Genomic DNA, 17,331 nt, shown 5'->3' on the forward strand with positions numbered 1-17,331 from the left:
CAGCTGTGCAGCAATTTCTCTGGCCGATTACAGAGCAACGGGCTGCAGAGTGACTAGCCAGCCCGACCTTAGCTGAAGAGATGGTTACTGCATGACATGACTGCATCTCAAAGGCTGCACGTTGGAGGGGAAAATAAAAATAAAAAAATCCCCGAAGCTGTAGTGCTTTGCACTGAAATACATTTGAAATTAAGGAGAAAAAATATCTCCAGCCCCAGGCTGCTTGATAAGATATGTGAGAGGGGTTTCCAAAAGCAGAGTAAAGGAGGCATCTACGCAGATGGCAAGAAAGCACAAAGGAATTGCTGTCCAAAGGGCTTGTAGGCACATCACACACACTTCGGATTCATGAAAGGAAACAAAGGGCACAAGCCATCATCTTCAAACCCCACGCAGTGGAAGCACTGCTTCAGCTTGACTGCTGTAAATCATTTACCTGCTGATAATACTGCTGGGCTGGGCCTTGGGGCATCTGCATTTGTCCAGCCACAGGTCCAGCTCTTCCCTTGGGCATGGGTTCTCTCTCATACGGGGACTTTGGTGTCTCCTGTCCCACTGGAAGTTCTCCCTGGGCTCTGCAAAGTCTGTCCCGCAACAGCATGATCTTTGGCTACAAATAGTAAACCAAAGCAAACACATAATTACACCAAGTGGAATCTGTGGCCTCAAATCAGCAGATGGATGGCCACTTACTGATCAGTTAAACTTCAAATGACTGTTCAGAAGAGGACAGGAAACTCCACTGAACAGTGTTCTGGTTGGCTGAAGCAAATCTGTTCGTCGGCCAAAAAACAGGCATTCCAGCTGGATCCGGTGCAGGTGATTCTACTGGAAGTGTGGGTTGAATCCCAAGTTTGGTATTCTCATTCCCAGGCCGGCAGTGGTGGGAATGCCACAGAAATGTGGAGAGAGGGGGAAAATGGGGCATGGGGGGTGATTGCAGCTACAACCACTGGTGACTGGCTCTAGAGGACTCTTCTCAAATCCGCACTAGCCAGGAGAATGGCATGCCAAGAAGGGAGAAGAATGAAATGCAATTCTCACAGCTCAGAGTGACAAGAAGAACTTCAGTATATATACAGGAATTAACTGATAGTCCAATAGCCACCCTGCAAAACCTATGGAATTCACAGTAAGTGGTTAGCAGGAGAGGAATTAAACCATTCATTGTAAGAGAGCACTGTCACTTGGGGACCACAAAGCAAAGTCTTGGCTTCACCTTGATTTATTTTCCAAACCCCCCTTTTAACTTCTGAGGCACCAGGAGACGATTATACTGAGACCATGTTCCATTCCAGTGACTTTTCCCACCTACGCACAATAATAATCCCTGTCAATGCAGTTCTGAGCGGGAAGAACCACCCCAAACCACATTGGAACATGTCTTCAAGTGACAGTTTTCTACACTATATGTGCCACGCAAAGGTCTTCAATTAAAGCTTGTTCATCTAGAAGGGGGCAGAAGGAAAGTTAAGGCCACTTACCTGGTTGGTGTCTGCCGGAAGGAAAGCCAATGCAGTAGCAATGCTGCCCTGTGCAGCCAACAGATTGGCATACTGACTCATCTTCTCAGCCAGAAGAGCCCCGACAGCATCAGCGTCCATAGATCGTGTAAACTGCACAGCCTTACGCAGGATTACTACTTTCTCAATGAGGTCCTGGGGGATTATGACAGAGGGGAAAACAGCAACTTAATGGGATCAAGTGAGAGAAAATGGCCACTAACTACAGCATGTCAGTAACAGACTCGAGGTCAACCTTGCATACTACACAGTTCTCATTACATTATTTTGAACAGAGTGAAAATAAAGATTTTCCCAACCATTATTAGCTGGTTTTCTGTGTAACATTCAGAGACAGCAAGATAATAGAACAGTAATCAGTGACCATTAATTTCAGTGCATTTTAAAATGTACTGACATTAAATAAACCAGTAGTAATCTGGTTACTCCATAAAGAAAAGCTTTTTAAAATTCTTATTTTATGAGATCTAAGGTACCTGTAGATTATCAGCAGCCATTTTTTCTAGTATTAGTTAACAAAAGAATGTTATTTACTGCTGTTACAAAATTTTTCTAGAAACAAAGCAGAAATGGGAAAGACCAGTTAGGTCATCTAATCCATCTTCTCGCAAATGCAGGATTGTTCCCTAACGTACCATTAATAGTGTTTTGGCAACTCTAGTTTTAATCGTCTTAAGCAAAGAGGATTCAACCACTCCCTCTGGGAGACTATTCCACAGTCTAATCGTTCTTACTGACAAGAAATTGTTCTTGATATTCATCATAAATTTTCCATTTCTTGATTCCATTCCATGACTCCTAGTTAAACCCATGTACCATTCAAAATAATTCTCCTCATTGCTTGCACCACCCTTTAACAACTGTGCCTCTGTATATGCAGCCCAAAACTGCATTGGCCCTTTTTTTCAAAAATTTTAACTATCAAACAGCACTGCAAACTCCATGTTCAATGAAATGTCTACTATCAACCCTTGCTCTCTTTCTGAAACCTATTCCCCAGTTTCCTCCTTCCCATTGACCAGCTGTGTTCTGGATTATTTTTCTCCCAGATGTCATTAATATTTTTTTCCCCAGTTGCATCTCACCTAGGATGACCAGATGTCTCGATTTTATAGGGACAGTCCCAATATTCGGGGCTTTGTGTTATACAGTATAGGTGCCTATTATCCCCCACTCCCCGGCCCCTGTCCTGATTTTTCATACTTGCTATCTGGTCATCCTAATCTCATTGTGTTATTTTCTGTTCACATTTCTTATCTTTCTCTTATTCCTCCATCCTCACTGGTGTTTGCAATAGCTCCCAGTTTAGTATAATTTGTTAATTTCATTCATGTACAGTTTACTCCCTCTTCTAGACCATTAATGAAGGTACAGTGTTTAAAAAATCCAGACCCACACATGAATCGCAATAGTACACCACTAGTATTGTGTGTTTATTGGACTGTTCTCTAGTTCAGTCATGTTTTTTCCCAGTAAGTGAATATCTTAATAAATAGGCAAGCTCCCCCCGCCCCCCCCAGGATTAAAATAATAGTTTCTGGGATGTCCAGCTCTCCCATATCACCGTTCGCTGAGGCCTAATATTAGCTCATTTGTGGTTTTTATAGTCTGAACTGGTGAAGCAAAACAATCAAAATGCAAATTCAAATCTGAGATATTTTTGTAACAAGGAAATCTTGTTCAGAAGACTGAAAAGTAATTCTAGTTATTTGAAATTCAACTACAAATACATAACAACATAAAATACAGTTCTAAAATATTTCTGTTTTCTTCAGCCTACTGCAAATATTGACCTGCCTGGCAGTATTACAATAAGCTACTTCTAAAATTGAAGTCCAAAGCAATTTCACAGGACAACATCATAAAAAGAAAAAATGCAAGAATTCCCTTATAGTGGGGAAACAGATATTGACTTTGCCTTAAGCACAACACATATATATAAGTCCAAAAAATAAATATATCCATGTCCACCTTCAAAAACACCTGTGACTAACTATTCTGGGTTTTACTTTTAGGTACTTCGTCCCCAAAGTTTCTAAACCATCTATTCCAAAAGCAAGAATTACAAAACAAATCAAGGTCTCTAATGAATTTAAATGATATATCAACCCTTGCAAAGACAGTATATAAATTCAAAAATGCAACAGCCTTATTTTTACAAGCTGAGATAAACATTGAACATGTTTTGCAATATAGTGTCACCACAGGCCATTTATAAATAATCTTATTTTACTCACTAAAGTAACACATCACTTTCATGCTGAAGGATATGCAAGTCTGTCAAAATCCCGTATAAAAATAAACTTATTTAAAAGCCAAACTCACATACTTACCAAAAGTACCACACCAAATTATTACAGCATGTCACTCAACACTTTTCTTCACAAAGACACTAACCTGAAGGGACAAGGGGCTGTTTCCATCCTGAGCTTTAGTCCAACACGCAACTAGTTTCTCTACATTCCCAGCACAAATATAACACAGACAAGCCTGTGTCTGCAGGAGATTGTCCCCTTCGTTTTCAAGTCTAGTGCCCAACAGATCTAAGAATTATGAACAAAAAGCATTTGAGTCATCTCAAAAAATACTTGATAATTAAAACAAAGTACCACTCAGGATGCTTGGACTAGCTCTAGGTAAGACAATGAAAATCCCTGTGATACTCAAATATATGCCAAAACTCTAAATTTAGCAAAATGTAGAAGAGAAACATTAAAATTGTCATTGTTTTGTGCGTACCCACTCGGTCATTTAGGGTGCTGTAGAAAATGTTACCCATCTTGCACAGAGGGAATGCAGGCATTGTGACACATTCCTGATACTGCTTGGCCAATGTGGCTCAGTGTTTATCTGCAGTCATAGGAACCCAAAGTGTGGGAACCCTCTTCCCTGACACTCGTGCTGAAAACAGACTAATTGTGCAACATGTTCATGTGTCCAAAGGGGACAAATGATGGGGGCTAGTCTGAACTTGTCTTACATTTTGCTGTTTATTTGCATGTGTCTGGCAATCTGATTTGCTAGCACAATATATTTTGTCTTGTAGCTGTGGCAGTATCCATCATGTGAGTAATGTTAATAAGGTTTAGAACATAAGGCTGGTGTAACCTTGGCTAGCCATTGGTTTATTATGCTAATAAGGCGAGGTGAGACAGCGTGGTATGCAGGAGTGAACACATGGTGTGGGTGGCTGGATTTCCTCTACATTCACCCTGGATTTCCTACTGACTTGCTGTGTGGTCTTTGGTGAGTCTCAAGGACCTGTTCCTTCATCCACTGACTTCAACAGAAGCAAGAGCAAGCCTTTAACTCCTCTCTGCCTCGGTGTGGGCATCTGTGGAAAGGAGACAGCACTTCCCTCCTCCTAGCCATGGTGGGAGAATTAATTTTTCCAAGGTGCTTTAACAACTTAAAGTGCTAACACGGTTGTATACAAAAACAGCTACACTCAGACCAATGGGCCATCAAGCCAGTATCCGGTCTTCTGACACTGACCAATGCCACATATTTCAAAGGGAATGAACAGAATGGGGCAATTATCAAGTGATCAACCCCGTCATCCAGGCCCAGCCTCTGGCAGTCAGAGGTTTAGGGACACCCAGAGCACGGGCTTGCATCCCTGACCATCTTGGCTAATAGCCATTGATGGACCTATCCTCCAGGAATTTATCTAATTCTTTTTTGAACCCCGTTATAGTTTTGGCCTTCACCACATCCCCTGGCACCGAGTTCCACAGGCTGACTGTGCATTGTGTGAAGAAGAACTTCCTTTTGTTTGCTTTAAACCGGTTGCCTATTAATTTCATTGGATGACCCTGGTTCTTCTGTTATGTGAAGGGGTAAATAACACTTCCATAAACTCCTTTAGTCATCTCTTTTCCAAGATGAACAGTCCCATACTTTTTAATCTCTCCTCAAATGGAAGCTGTTCCATACCCCTATTCATATGTGTTGCCCTTCCCTGTACCTTTTCCAATTCTAATGTATCTTTTTTGAGATGGGGCAACCTGAACTGCATGCAGTATTCAAGATGTGGGGGCATTCCATGGATTTATATAGTGGCATTATATTAGTTTCTGTCTTATTATCTAACCCTTTCCTAATGGTTCCTAACGGTGTTAGATGTTTGACTGCTGCTGCACACTGAGCAGATGTTTTCAGAGAACTGTTTTCATGATGACGCCAAGAACACTTTCTTGAGTAGTAACAGCTAATATAGACCTTAACATTCTGTATGTACAGTTGGGATTACATTTTCCAAAGTGCATTACTTTGCATTTTTCAACATTGAAATTCATCTGCCATTTTGTTGCCCAGTCACTCAGTTTTGAGGTCCCTTTGTAATTCTTGGCAGGCAGCTTTGGACTTAACTATCTTGAGTAATGTTCTATCATCTGCAAACTTTGCCACCTCACTTTTTATCCCCTTTTCCAGATCATTTATGAATATGTTGAACTGCACTGGTCCCAGTACAGATCCTTGGGGGACCCTTTTATTTACCTCTCCACTGTGAAAACTGACCATTTATTCCTACCCTTTGTTTCCTCTTTTAACCAGTTACTGATCCACATGAGGACCTTCCCTCTTATCCCATGACTGCTTACTATGCTTAAGAGCCTTTGGTGAGGGACCCTGTCAAAGACCTTCTGAAAGGCCAACTACACTATGTACACTGGAACACCCTTGTCTGCATGTTTGTTGATGCCCTCAAAGAATTCTAATAGATGTGCAAAGCATGATTTCCCTTTACAAAAGCCATGTTGGCTCTTCCCCAACAAATCATGTTAATCTGTCTGATAATTCTGCCTCATCTAGTCATGTTTCTGAAACATTTTAATTGGCATCCCATAAGAAAAGAATATTATGTACTGTTTTCTTAGCAGAGGCAGCTCTCATATTAATGGTCATCACTGCTGGCTTATAGGAAAAGATAACAGTGGTTGTGCTTTGCTTTGGCCGTGAAGAAGCATACCTGTTCTTTCCACGTACAAACACCTTTGAATTGTACAATGATTTAGGAATGGATCACCTTGAGGGGTATGTTTCTTTTATTGCAAAAAATTAAAACAATGAATTTAATGCTTTATGAAAAAAAGAGTTGGACTGACATCCCTGGAGACTGAAGAGCTGTCTGTTCACAGAACAGATACAATAGGGGAAGCTGCATGCTGAACCAGGAACACAGACAGATTTGGTTGGGTAGGAGATGAAAGATAATAGAGTATTGATTTCAAGTTGATTGTATTCCTTTAAAATTCCAATGAGTTCCCATAATCCAAAATAAAGGAATTATCCAATGAACGAACTCATTATGAATAAATTAATTCATTTGAAGGAAAATAACTTTGGAGTATTTAAAAGCATAGTTTCACTAAAGTTGAGTAAAATAAATTACATCCATTCTTAAGTTTTCTTACCACAGAGAGCTGCAAATTCATCTGGCCTAGCATAAGTCAACACAGCAGCCAGCGCCTCTCTCCAGTTTTGCAAATCACATGACTGAACTATCTCCTTCCAGTTCTTTGTCACAACGGCAGTGATGAGCTGGGAAGGAAAGAGAAAGACCGAATGATGTCTTTGTAGAATTCCCATTCCTGACACCATATCATTTATATCTATGCTGTGTGTCCAACCCCAAGGTATTTGGGACAGACACTTCACCATGACTCAACTAATCTGAAAGATTATGTAAATTCATGTTTAGATAGATCCAGTGAAACTTAGAAACCAGGGCAAAGGCAACACAGGACAGCAAGTACCCTTATTATAAAATTCACACCACGTGATGTGACGATCAGGTGCAGATGTCCCAGGGGGAAAAAAGAGGGTCTGAACCACAAAAAATAAACAATTGAATCAACTTATTGTATATAATATTATTATACTATAAACGTGTATTGAATAAGAGGTTTTCTGAAAGTTGGTAACACAGTGGTGATTAGCAGTGATTGTCACCGGGGGGGAGGGATAGCTCAGTGGCTTGAGCATTGGCCTGCTAAACCCAGGATTGTGAGTTCAATCCTTGAGAGGGTCATTTAGGGAACTGGGGTAAAAATCTGTCTGGGGATTGGTCTTCCTGAGGTCCCTTCCAACCCTAATATTCTATGATAGCATTACTGAGTGAGGTACGCATGGGTAGCGTGTAAAGTGTTACATGTGTGTGCTGGAAATATGTTCCTAAAATGAGTTCAGACAAAGCAATCTGAGTAGAGCAGATAAACAGGTTTGTCCTAGACAAAGGAATGTGGATTCACCAGTCTGCCAGGGTCAAGCTTTGCAAGCAAAGTACAACAGAAGTACATTTGCATCTAAGGTAAATAAAGTGATCAAACTAATTAAAAAAGCAAATTGACCAGAGGGTGAAAAAAGGGGCTTGGCGCCTTCAGCCTGAAGAACAAGCAGCAGGGGAGAGGAACTTCTTCTGTGCTTACTTTTCAAAGAATACATTTCAGGGGGTTATGGTCTATAACAAGAAAGGGAGAGAACCCCTTAGGTGCCCATCACTGAGAAGACATAGGTACAGCACGCTTTGAGCCTGTAAAAGTTGGATCCCCTAGTCTGAAACGCTATGAATGCTGGTAACCTGATGTACATACAAAAACTGCTTAGGCAAAGAAAGATTAAGTTTTAGTCACTTTTATTTTATAGCATGTTTTTCTTTTGTTTTATTTGTAACCATACCTGTCTCTTTCTCTTGCTTAGTATCACTTCAATTTCTGTTCTTTGTTCATAAACTTATTCTTGTTTTATTACAAAACCATCTCAGTGCTGTTGTATGGAAGTGTGAGTCTTAGCTAACCTAACATGTTGGTGTGTGTATTGTCTCTCTGGAGGCAGGGAACTTAATTTCTGTGAGTGTCCAGTGAGAGGGACTGGACACTGCAGGGAGACATCTCTGGGGAACTCGAGAACTGGGGTTCACTGATTGTCACCTACAAGGCAAGGTTTAGGCTGGCGGAGTCCTGAAGAGTTTGCTGGCAAGGCAGACAGGCTGATGTGTCAGAGAGCTGACACATACCTTATCAGCAGCAACACGCTCACTCTTGCTAAGGCAGAGTGGGAACATGGTGGCTCACAGCTCTGGGTGTCCTGAGTGCAACGTCACACGGGTACAGTAATCAGAAAATTTGGGACAATGCAGATACTTAAAAAAATTATTTTACAATACAAGGTTAGCTTTGTTTGGTTAAGAATTTAGATATAAAACTTCTGCACAACACAGGGCAAAGTGAGGGGTGTCACTGATTTTGTTCCTAAACTGCATGCCAATCAAACCTTTTAATTCCATTTTATTAAACTCTACGCCCCTGGCAGCCTACTTCACTGCAGTTAAAAGAGATTGCCCTAAGCAGAGGCAACCCAGACTTGCATCAACAATACTCTGTCCACTAACTGAACAACCCCACCCTTTGTCCTCTGAGCCAAACTGTCAGGATCTTGATAGTATTCAGTTTTTTCTTCCCTGCCTCCAGCTCTGCCCTCCAGTTACTCATCCACTTCAGATGGAATACTGATTTACTCTGCAGCTGTGTTGATATTTAGTGAACAAGGGCCTTGTAAGAAACACAACTGGGCATAACAAACAGTTTGTATGACTTTAGAAGAAAAACAAAGGCAAGTAACTAATCCAAAAAAAATGTGCAATGACAAATGTATCACTTATTTGCTAACACAACACATAGGTAAGGGATTGGTGTTCCACAGAATTGTCTTTCCCAAAAGGATGGATTGCCAAAAGGAGTATTTGAAATACCACTACTTCTGTTCTTTAAGCCTACTAAAAATATCTAGGAAAGGTCTCAGAGAAGGGGACAGATTTTCCCACTTTACCCTTGCCCCAGACAAAAGAAATTGGAACTGCCCTTGCCCCAATCGGATCATAGGGAATGGCCACTTAGAGCCTTCAGATGGTGTGTTAGTGCTGGTCATGCTTTGCAGCCTTACACCCTGAGCCAGAAAAGCACTTGAGTAACCTGCTCAACTTTAAGCACAGGAGCAGTCCCATTTGAAGTCACTGCTCCCTGTTAAGCATGTGATTAAGGGCTTTGCTAATTCAGGACCTTAGCATGAGGATAAAAACCTGCTCTTTTCAATTTTGCCTCCTCCTACTGCACCGTTAAATGCCTTTCCCTGTCAAAGGAACAGTGAGAAGCAAGAACTGAAATACGCGGTCAGTTTCAAAATGCCAACTTTGGTAACAGTATGTCTTGATGGCTGCTCCTCTTGCTTTCACCTTCTGCTGACCCTCTGATGCAAGTGAGCAGCAGGAGGCAAAGAACTGAAGGAGCATTGCCAGCAAGGCAGAAGCTGAAAAGTACAAATAACCAGATGTCCATATCACACTGTCTCATAGATGTCATGTGATTAGATTAGTCCTGCTATTCTTAGATAACCTTTGTACACAGTAAAGCAAAACATCAGCAAAAATCTCTACTCCAACTGACTGGACAGAAATTAACATAATAAGTGCTGCAGCTGGAGTAAGTACAGTACTTGCTAAAGATGACCAGATAAGAGACCGCACATACACTAAACACTGTTTAAACTAGATATTTATCCTTGTTCATCAGCGAGGATTCTTTTTACTCAATGGGATCAACACATTTTAAAAGGATGAGGAGAGAGAGTAGAAATAAGAGTAAAAGCTGCTCTTCGTCCTAGCTAATAAGCCTGTTCTCTGCTTAACAATACACAAAACAGAAAAACACCCTTTCACTCACAGATCCAATGAATGAATTTACCCTACATTCAATTCTCCTAGAAACAAATGTATACAGATAGCAAGGAAAGTCGTATGTCACCAGAACATTAACAGTTTCAGGAATCTGCTGAAAGCCTATACACACAGATTTTGTTTTAGTTTTCAGTTGAAAAGCTACATACCCTGGTAATTTTGCTTTGCATCTTAGCAAAGTACTTTTTCTGCGTCCTTGACAGCAGCTCTTGTCCTCCTGCTATGGCCAATATGATGGCATCAGCCATGCGATTATCATGTAAGCAGAGATCAACCGCACTTTCGAAGTTACCAGTCAGCAAAGCCTGGGTAATCAAACCATCAACGTCTGCAACAGGAGGAATAATTTAGTTTTAAAAATTTCACTGCTTCAAAATAAAATAAGCATTAAACATACAGTTATATAGGTGAGTCAAGTAGCAGCTTCTCTCTCACTGTGTGATGCTGGGCTGTTTTCTTCTTAAAGATTTCCTTGATTCAGGAAAAAAATTAAGCACATGTTTAAGCTCATTGCTATTCAAGACAACACTTTCGTATATGCTTAAGTGCTGTCCTCAATAGGGTGGATTTCCTGAACCAAGGCCAAAGAGCCTGCAGCATTATCACCTTGTGCTATGATCCCAAGAGATCTCAAACCCATTTGGTCAGGCCAGACCAGTACTTGGATACGAGATCTCCAAGAATCACGTACTTTAGTGTCTTAGGCTAGGTCTACACTGGGGGGGGGAATTGATTTAAGATTCGCAAATTCAGCTACGCGAATAGCGTAGCTGAATTCGACGTACCCCGCTGTGAGGACGGCGGCAAATTGACTGCCGCAGCTCCCCCGTCGACGGCGCTTACTCCTCCTGACGAGGTGGGAGTATGCGTGTCGATTTGGGGATCAATTTATCCGTCTAGATGAGACGCGATAAATCGATCCCCGAGAGATTGATTTCTACCCGCTGATCCAGGCGGGTAGTGTAGACTAGCCCATAGGAAGTACTGCTGGTATTTCACTAGGCAGCACTCTTTTTTCTGAGTCAGTACTGAAACTATGACCCAGTGTATTTTGTCAGGGCTTCTTGAAGTGCTATCTTGTGGATGAGATGTACAAGAAAGGCCTTGAACTTCGGTGGTCACTAAAGATCCCCTGGGAGTGTTGGTAAGAATGAGGTGTTAACACCCATCTCCTGACCAAATCTGAACTCTGCTAACAACAGTCTGTCTACTAAACCCTTCTTCTAGTTTCAGTGTCAACTGGTACAGGATCCTTCCTAACAATCTGTCTAAAAGTAGTGTTGCTATATGCAGTTAAAAAGGTGTCAAACTACCCAGAGGTGGATGCATTTCAGTGATGGGGGATGCAATCCCTGTGTAATTCCTTACTTTTCCTAACACAGATGTTGTAGTACTTTGAGATTGTTGGGTGAAAGCTAATATAGAAGTGCAAATAATTGAAATGCGGGTAAATAACAGACTCTCTGACATTCCCTAGGCAGAAGGCTCCATATAAAGAGAATTTAGGTAATGCTACAGTTGCTGTATCTCAATAATTAAAAATATTTGCAAGTTCCATGAAATCAATATAAACAGGTTTTTACCTCCACTGACAGAGATGTTAAACGTTTCTTTTCCAGATGTCAGCTCTTCAGTCTCCTCTTTTGTTCTCTAACAGAGAGGAAAAGTGCAGTTTTTCAGTCTATGCAAAGATTAGGCTAAATAAATCCATGTTTGAAGACATACACCGTATATTGGAGGGCATGGTATGCTTTCTTACAGCCGTTCCCCAAGGGGCCACTAACTTAGAATGAAAGAGCATTGTTATGCTCAGTCTTTCTACTCAATGTCATTAACTTCCCCCAGCACCCGTACAAAGCAAATCTCTGAGCACTGTGGAAAAGCCGGGAACGTACCCAGTGATCTACCTAGCTATGCAAATGTACAAACATAAAAACACACTGCTGACAGATCACTGATGAGCATTATTAAAACTAGATGCAATTGGGGGAAAACACTTCAAAAACATCAGGGTTCACTTCACTGGGAAGAGGTTCATTTAAGTACCTGGGAAAGTATTTAGACATTGCGAGCAATTACTTGGACAACAAGGTACAGCCTTGGGATTTCCATGCATGAATGCACAGAATAGTAATAATTAAAAAACCCTCCAGAAACTTTAGCTAATTAATCCTCCCAGCCCTCTGTGAGGAGTGCAGATGATAACATCCTCATTTTACAGAGAGGGAAACCAAAAAGTTACGTCACCTGCTCAAGGTGTCAGGGTGAGTCCATGTCCAAGCGTCTAATTGCTCCAGCATGATGTATCAGGTTGGTATGTACTGCTTTTTAAATAAGCATATATTTTTCCCCACAAAAAGGCTGATCTGTATGTTAATCCTACCTACCTAACACTTAACTTTACTGCACGGAGATCTGGTGCTTGATCCTACAAGGTCCTGGGCACCCTGGCTCAATCCAGCAAAGCATTTAAGCACTTGCTTAGCTTTGGACATTGAAATGAGACCACTCACATGCTGAAAATTAAGCAGATGCTTAAAAATGCTTTACTGGATAAGGACCAGAGCATTCAGCAGCCTCTACAATAGAACCGTTTATGATCTTTCAGTGAAAAAAAACAACAACGATCTCAAATCCGATGTGAAAATCTATGCACCACATGTTAATTTTGGTATTTAAAATAAAATTCATATAGAAATGCGTACTACCCAGTGGAAGTCTCCTTCAAACATGAGTTCTCAACCTTTTCATAGTGTGGACCAAACCTGAACAGAGAAACTGTCGATTGACCACGTCCCCTCTCATTTGCCATTGTGCAAATATGCGCAGGTACAATACACACACACACAGAACATTAGAAAGACACACTAGAAAGGAAATGAGCTGTTAAGGCAGTGGGTAAGTGCGTGATAACCCAACATAGTTAATACAGAAGCCAACACTTACCTCTCCCAAGAACGGCTCTTCAGTAGCTTGGCTATCTTCATCATCACTTTGTACTGATTGGTCCGATTCTTCAAGAGCCTTTTGCAGAGAATGGAAGATGGCATTTGGAAAAAGGTAGCAGGGGAGAGAGAGAGAGAGAAAGACACTCAGCACTGAAGAACACAGATTAAAAGGAACACGAGCCAACAATATACAGAGCGAGTCTGCCAAGAGCAGAACTCCATTTGCAGAAATGTAAATGTCTTCACTTCCTCGGTTTTCCCCACTAAGAGCCACACTTAGGCCACATCTACACTACAACAGCACAGCTACAGCGCTGCAGGTTCGCCACTGTAGCCGCTGCACCGTAGCTGCTTCCTACGTCGACGGAAAGGGTTTTTCCACCGATGTAGCCAATCCACCTCTCTGAGAGATGGTAGCTATGTTGATGGAAGAATTCTGTCGACCTAACTATTCTGCACAGGGCACGGAGTTTTTCACAGCCCTGAGCAATGTAGCTAGGTCAAATATAATTTTTAGGTGTAGACCAGGCCATAGTTTTCCAATTAGCCATCTGAACACATGTAGCCACTTTTTTAAAATTTGACACTTATTGATGGTAGCCAAAAGAGCATGTGCACTATAATGATATGAAGAGTGTTTGTAACAGACTCTGACAAAGGAGAGAGTGTGAAGCAGGTAGGGCGAGGGCATATTTCATTACCACTTTAGACCACTAAGAAAAAAAAAGATGCGTATTCAATGCAAGCCCTTCTTACAAGAAAGCTTACAAGTGGAAATCTCAGATTCAGTCCCGCATGCTGAAAATTAAACCATTGGACCAAACCCTTCTCTGTAACGCAGACAGGTATGCTAGGGGAGAAGTGTGGCCAGGCGCTGCAGGGGAAACCCTAATTAGCTCCTGCCACCCCAACCCCAATCAGGGGAAATGGGTTCGGGCTAGGTCACTAGCTAGGACTGTCCTGGAAAATGGCCACACCGGCCTGCCTCATTAACAGGGGCTAAAAGCTTGGGAAGAAGGGGGGGGTGGCAGAGAGGAGTACGCTCAGAAGGAGCCTGTTGCCACTGAGGCCTGTGCTAGGCCAAACCTGTCAATAATCTATTTACAGATAGTTGGAGCTGGTTGGGGGGGGACTGGACACAGGAATAAAGAGTGCGGGTGTTGCACCAGCTTGAAGTGGTCCTGACTTATTGGGGAGCGGGGCCAGGAGGCTGAACCCAGCGGGGCACGGTGAGCACCCCGTTACAAGAAGGGCCTAGCTTCCAGGCCTGCTGCTGCATCAGATTCACTCTGGGAAGAGTGGGCAGCCCCCTCAATCAGTATCCTGCAATGTACAGCACACACTAGCCAGGGCCACCAACTGCTCCTCTTGACAGGAGCAAAGCACGCTGCCTGGCAGTGCATTCCCTGCCTTCTTCCACCCCTACAATCCTGGACCTGGACAGTCCCTAGATCATTGTTGTGGCGAGAGCTCCCTTCCCCAGCTCCCTCATTCCATATGATAAGGGCAGGATTCCCCGTACTGTCTGTCTCCAGAGTGATGAGCACTTAGACGCCACAGATTATATTTCTCTCTGCAACTCCCATTAGAGTGAATTACTATCTTGAATTAGGTTTAGCCAGAGTTCACAACACTTTGTTTTACCAGATGTTTAAGGGACGGTAGAAATTGCAATATAAGTAGAGATTGCCTACAACAAACGTGACTTGCTGAGAATGTGGGACTGCAGAGAGAAAGAGAGAAGAGGAACTGTTTATTTCTGGGCTAGCTACGAAGGTTGTTATTTATTCTGTGCTTTCCAGGGTGGGTCTTCCCCCAACACGTTGCAATTCTTTTTGTTAATGATCCGGAGGCTGCAGAGATTGCCTGACAACAGGAAGGATGACACCTTTCTACACCCACAGACAACATAAACATTGTAATGGACACTACAAAAGGATTAAAAAAGCAACCAATATGGAGGAGCAAAGAAACCCCACAAGACTCATGTCAAGATTAATTTCGCTCCCTGTAGACAGAGATCCTAAAACAAACACACCATTAACTGCTAACTGGGTGATAAGAAATAAACTAACTAATGATATTCACACAATTCTAGTGCCAGAGATTTCAGGGATTTTTTTAAATATGAACTTTTGGATTTTATGTGGAAATTGTAAATTTACAACATGCTCATAATCTGAGTCATTCATATGTTCTGGTATAACTACTGAGTTAAAAGAGAAAGTATTCTTACCTGGCACATTTTTGTTATATTAATATGGCAAAAAATATTTTTGTTGTTTTTGTTTGCTTACCTCCTCTGGTTTGCCATCTACAAGACTCTCTTTATTCAGAGCTGAAGTAATCTACAAAATAAATAAGATTTATTAGTTAAGTGGTTTTCTCTCTTACTTTAGGGTATGTAGCAAGTGTTAACATTTCGCAGGTCACCATAAGTTGGAGATGAAGATAAGGCCCTGATTGCATGAGAGTTGAAACCATGCCAGAACATTTCCCTGATCATTGTGCAGAGGAATTTACGTTGAGACCCATGCTAACCAAACCATGATGGAACTGACTGCTTCTAAAGGTTAAAATCTTCTTGGATTTTAGCTTTCTGGGGGTAGAGACTGTGTCTTCCATTGTGTTGCACAATGGGGCCCCAGTCCTGATTGGGACTTCTGAGTTCTACTGTAGTAATAAAATAATAAAAATAATGTTATAACAACTCTCAGGGGGGGAAATCCCTATCTATAGTGATTAGGGGAACTGGATTTTGTTAGGATTATTTCAACCACAGCACGATAATGTGTCAGGGTAGGATTTTCAAACAGGCGGAAGAGTGCAGACACCTACCTCTCATTGACTTTCAATGTGAAGTGGGTGTCTAACTCCTTTAGATCCCTTTGAAAATCCCAACCTAATGTATAGATAAAGAGTTAAAATACAGACTGGAAAAGCATTAGTCCAGCAGCTGGACAGAATGGCTTTTCTAATACCACTAATCACATCTGATTACTTCTAGTTCTACAGCTTGAATAGTATCCCTAGAGGCTGTTCTAGTCTGTAAATTTAGCTTAATGCACAGGTTTTTTCCTAGACTCTCATTTTTATTTACATTACTGTAAATACAGCAATGAAAAGTCATATTCCAGAAGTTCCCTTGGTTTGGCCAGAGTGCCAGACCAAAAAATAATAAAATAAAGCCACATGCTACTAGAAGCTCATTCTGGCAAACTGACACCAATTCCTCTTTTTATATTAGTGATAAAGTAAGGAACCTAAAAATGTTAAAGAATAAATTGTTTTTTGTTGTCAAGATGTCATTAACTCTAAGACTAGTCAGTCACTCTGTATTGTTTCAACTCAATAGATAACATGGATTCAATTTAAAGTGCAATTCTTTGCTGAAAACTGGCTATTTTTCAGACACACTTAAGTTTGGAGGTGCTACAGATTACAAAAATGAGTAAAGTGTTTGCACCAACTTAGTCAAAATTAAAGGAAGACAAACTGGAGATTTCATAGAGGCAACACTGTTCTACTGAAAAAGGTGAAGAATGCAGCATTGAGAAATAAAGGTGATGGCTTGAAAAGCAAGCTCAGAAAAGCACGTCAGATAGGGTGACCAGGTATCCGGTTCTCAACCAGAACACCCAGTTGAAAAGTGATCCCGGTGGTTCCGGTCAGGACCCCTGCCTGAGCTGTTGACTGTCTGGTTGGTGGCACCAGGACTGGCAGGCTCCCTGCTAGCCTCCGCCCCGTGTGGTTCCCAGGAAGCAGCTGGCATGTCCCCCCTCCGGTTCCTACACGTAGGGGCAGCCGGGGGCTCCACACGCTAACGCCGTACCCCAACCCCTTGCCCCAGCCCAGGGCACCCTCCCACAACCCCCTGTCCCATCCCAGAGCCCTGTCCTGCACCATGAACCCCTCATCCCTGGCCCCATCCCAGAGCCCGCACCCCCAGCCAGAGCCCGTACCCCCTCCCACACCCCAACCCACTGCCTCAGCCCAGAGCCCCCTCCCATACTCCGAACCCCTCAGCTCCACCCCCAGCCCGGAGCCACCTCCTGCACCACAAACCCCTCATCCCTGGCCCCACCCCAGCCAGAGCCCTCACCCCCCTCCCATACCCCGGCCCCCT

The 17,331-nt window shown here is 42.2% G+C and overlaps 1 protein-coding gene across 5 annotated transcripts in view; it reads right to left on the reverse strand.

The window, feature by feature from the left end:
- SEC31A (SEC31 homolog A, COPII coat complex component) overlaps window positions 1-17,331 on the reverse strand; it is a 62,438-nt gene that overhangs the window by 26,449 nt on the left and 18,658 nt on the right. For all 5 annotated transcript variants that reach the window (XM_065405459.1, XM_065405458.1, XM_065405461.1 and 2 more), the window contains exons 12-19: window positions 15,503-15,553; window positions 13,204-13,281; window positions 11,841-11,907; window positions 10,407-10,585; window positions 6,941-7,067; window positions 3,921-4,066; window positions 1,485-1,658; window positions 437-610 (exon numbers count right to left, since the gene is read on the reverse strand). In XM_065405459.1, coding sequence (XP_065261531.1) covers window positions 437-610; window positions 1,485-1,658; window positions 3,921-4,066; window positions 6,941-7,067; window positions 10,407-10,585; window positions 11,841-11,907; window positions 13,204-13,281; window positions 15,503-15,553 — 996 coding nt within the window. The remainder of the gene's footprint in view (window positions 1-436; window positions 611-1,484; window positions 1,659-3,920; window positions 4,067-6,940; window positions 7,068-10,406; window positions 10,586-11,840; window positions 11,908-13,203; window positions 13,282-15,502; window positions 15,554-17,331) is intronic.

The sequence above is a fragment of the Emys orbicularis genome, chromosome 5 (assembly GCF_028017835.1).
Source record: "Emys orbicularis isolate rEmyOrb1 chromosome 5, rEmyOrb1.hap1, whole genome shotgun sequence".
Lineage (NCBI taxonomy): Eukaryota > Metazoa > Chordata > Testudines > Emydidae > Emys > Emys orbicularis.